The sequence below is a fragment of the Limulus polyphemus genome, unplaced genomic scaffold (assembly GCF_000517525.1).
Source record: "Limulus polyphemus unplaced genomic scaffold, Limulus_polyphemus-2.1.2 Scaffold822, whole genome shotgun sequence".
NCBI lineage: Eukaryota > Metazoa > Arthropoda > Merostomata > Xiphosura > Limulidae > Limulus > Limulus polyphemus.
This window is the reverse complement of record NW_013666432.1, coordinates 302380-306139: the sequence shown is the minus strand read 5'-3', so window position 1 is coordinate 306139 and position 3760 is coordinate 302380. Positions and strand designations below refer to the sequence as shown.

The 3760-nt window shown below is 35.2% G+C and overlaps 1 protein-coding gene across 1 annotated transcript in view; it reads left to right on the top strand.

The window, feature by feature from the left end:
- Window positions 1–1448: 1448 nt before the first annotated feature.
- Window positions 1449–3760, top strand: part of LOC106460720 (protein deadpan-like) — a 7781-nt gene continuing 5469 nt past the window's right edge. Inside the window, exons 1-2 of the mRNA XM_022387499.1 lie at window positions 1449–2667; window positions 3385–3480. Coding sequence (XP_022243207.1) covers window positions 2623–2667; window positions 3385–3480 — 141 coding nt within the window. The 5' untranslated portion in view covers window positions 1449–2622. The remainder of the gene's footprint in view (window positions 2668–3384; window positions 3481–3760) is intronic.

The window sequence follows — 3760 nt, the reverse complement described above, 5'->3', positions numbered from 1 at the left end:
ATCCAAAGTTCTACCATAGAGCCAACATGACGAAAAAAAATTAAAGACTCCCGTTTTTTATTTATTTATTAGGTACAACTAACGGCTATGAGAAGAAAAAAAAGTTAATTACTCAGTTATTTTTACTATTCAATATATATTTATTTGTAGTCTTTAAAGGCCTGAAATTAACAATACATATTTAAAATAAAAAATTAATTCCTAAAAGCTTTGGGCCAGGTTAGCGTGCCCGTGCCGCGAATCCAAGGATTTGTGGTTCGCAATCCGTACTTTGAGACTGGGGGTGCTTTATAAGAGTGATTGATGGTCAAAGTGTATTATCCAGTCAGACAAGAGTAATTTAAGAATAAGCACTGATGGGTGACTAGGTGTCTTCTCTCTCTTTAGTCTATCAGTTAAAAATTAGGGTAGGTAGCTCCAATACGGCTTTGTGCGAATATTTGAAATGGACAAACAAACCTAAGAGCTTCGTGATGAATTTAGAATAATCAAATATATTCTGCACAGCTACTTGGCAAAAGCACAATAGCACTTAAGTATTATAAGTACAAGAATTTTAAACACATTTTTATTTCAAGTTACCGCAATGAAGTGGAAATTGTACAGTGTCATGTGATGTCAACTCCAGATTCAAAAACCTTGTTACAGACAATCAAATACTCGTAACCCATTCCTTTAGTTTTGTTTTCCGAATTTCGCGCAAAACTATCTGCGTTAGCCTTCCCTGATTTTGAAGTAATACACTAGAGGGAAGGCAGATAGTCGACACCACCCACCGCCAACTCTTGGGCTTCATTTTTAATAACTAAAAGTGAGATTGGACTTCCCCACGGCTGAAAGGGGCAAGTATGTTCGGTTGAATTCGCAACCCGCAGATTAAGAGTCGAGGGCTCTAACTACCAGGCAGTCCATTCGAATTGGTGGGAAGGTTTTAATACTGTAATTCTTCCAGTTTGATGGTAAATGAAGGAATCGGGCTTGACTTGAATTTCATAATAGTTTACAAAGCGTGTATAAAAATTATTATTCAATATCGAAAGCACATTTTAGTGTTTTGTGGATTTCACACTTTTTTTTTTTCTGCTCCAAAACTAAGCCTCAATCCAAATACAACGCAGTTAATAAATAGTGTTGATTACGCATATTAAAAGTTGATGCCGCCGTTAAGATTTAATTAGGGCGTCATAAAAGCTTACAGAAGTCTCTTTCATCTATCACGAGATGACGTCGAAGAAAAGAGGACCACCCAAATACATCACTTGTCATATCATAACTGGAGCTGCGTGACATCTGTCGGTAGAAAATCAAACTACATTCCTACTTTGTCGTACTGAATACGAACAAGTTGAAGTAATGAATTTAAACGAAACTGTATTCTTCTAAGTATCACTTCCTTTTTTTTTTATCTTGATATCCAAAACAAAAAAAAGTGCACTGAAAACAACAGTTTATAAAGATATTCAAAAACAGTCGTTATCTGAATGGTAGAAATATATATAAATACGTGCTCATACATATATATTAATCAGCCACTCGACATGTACAAAGTCAGCTGCAGACATCGCACTTCCTCAGCCAGGACTCAGAACCGGTTTGTTCTTTAGTTGCTAGCGTCGCGCGCTGGGAGGCGGAGTTTTCCCACACTCCGCACGAGCCAGGGTTATGTGAAGAAAGCGGTGGCACGTGCAGTTTTACCAGCATACTTCTGCTCAGATTACCCCCCTGATTGATTTGCAGGTCAGAGCCATTATGTTACGCCTACACGAAATGCCAATCAACGAGCTGGTAGCAACTATTGTCCAATCAACGAGCTGATTGCAACTATTGTCCTATTACACATACTTTTAGAAACCGCTGGAATTTTTAATCTATAATTGAGATGGTTTACACACCAAATAAATATGAAATTAAAAAAAAGTCTACCATGCATAAAATTTTATTTATTTAGGATCTTGGCATGAATTGATAAATAAATTTACATACGCTATTAATTATTTTAGGGTTTGAAGTAATTTTACGTAGTGAATTGCGTCCTTAAACTCGTTTATTAAGGAAATAATACAGCATTATTTCCACTGATCAAAAATACATGTAAAATACAACGTTCGTGTAAACTGTAGAACCGCACAAAGAAAAACATTCTAAAGGAAACGAAACGTTTAAATACTAAAGAAAGAAAAAAACCACAATGCTATTCGTAGAATCGTGCAAATAAGATGCAATCCCACAACCCGCGCCTCGAAGCACGCGAGGCCCGTGTTAACCAACGCGAGGTACTTACACAATCTGGGCAGCGGGCGCCGCGCCTGTGACTATCAGTTAGTGTGGGAACGAACTCGCTTCGCGGTTCTCACACGATCGGCCTGCATGCATGGTTGACCTCGGATAAATAACAACTCACGTCACGCGCGCACGTTCCCACACATGCACTTGTTGATTACTACCGAACGGGGAACAGAGTTTAGCTTCGAAAGTTGACCGAAAGGCTGGCATTCCGTTACTCGTAGTCGTAGCGTTAAAGTTGTTGGTTGTTGACGTGAGTTTTATGTTATAATTTCTCGATCCAATGTATAGTTCCCTCTACCTGTTTTGTAGTTTACGATAGTGTTACTCAAATACAAGATGCCTGCAGAGAAACCGCCTTCCAAGACTAGCGACTATCGGCGGGTAAATATCGTATTTTTTTATATATTTTTTGTATGGAAATGATAAAACTTGAGTTTCCACATCAGATGTTTTTGTTCCAATAAATACGCTATAAACAACCTATTTTTAAGAAACGGTTCACGAAAATAATTACATTCAATATTTCTGAGAAGTTATGTTTTATAATATCTATTAATAATTATATAAATACGCTGATCCAGTGTCCTTAATTATTATTATTATTATTTGTTTTTTCGAATCAGATTTGGTTTGATTGTAATGCTTAAAATGCCTCTTAAAGACTAACGTTTAATGAATAATGCCGGTTGGTGTATGGATGTCAGTAATACTCTATGCAAGACAGACTCAGGTGTATTGTACGAGTTTCTAATAATTTATATATTGTAATGCTTAAAATGCCTCTTAAAAATTAACGTTTAATGAATAATGTCGGTTGGTGTATGGATGTCAGTAATACTTTATGCAAGACAGACTCAGGTGTATTGTACGAGTTTCTAATAATTTATATATGCTAAATACTTAAATACTCTGTTTGTCAATATTCAAAATTTGAAGTGAATCGTTATGAAATTTGTAGCTTAATTAGTATTATGAATGTATCTTGTACGAATATTAAGTTTCTATCTTTGATTTGATTGGAAACTGTTTTTTTCAATCAAAGTGAGTGATTTTAAAGAGTTAAATATACATATAAGTTAACTCTAACCTTCTGTATAGGCTACTAAACCAATTATGGAAAAAAGGAGAAGAGCACGAATAAACCAATGCCTGTCCGAGTTGAAATCTCTGATCTTAGACGCATTGAACGAGGATGTAAGTACATTTGTAAAGTGATGACTGATATTTAATTAATTAAATTAGGATGTAAGCATATGTCTAAAGCGAAGACTGATCTTTAATTAATTAAATTAGGATGTAAGCATATGTCTAAAGTTAAAACTGATCTTTAATTAATTAAATTAGGAAGTAAGTATATTTCTAAAGCGAAGACTGATATTTAATTAATTAAATTAGGATGTAAGCATATGTCTAAAGCGAAGACTGATCTTTAATTAATTAAATTAGGATGTAAGCATATGTCTAAAGTGAAGAC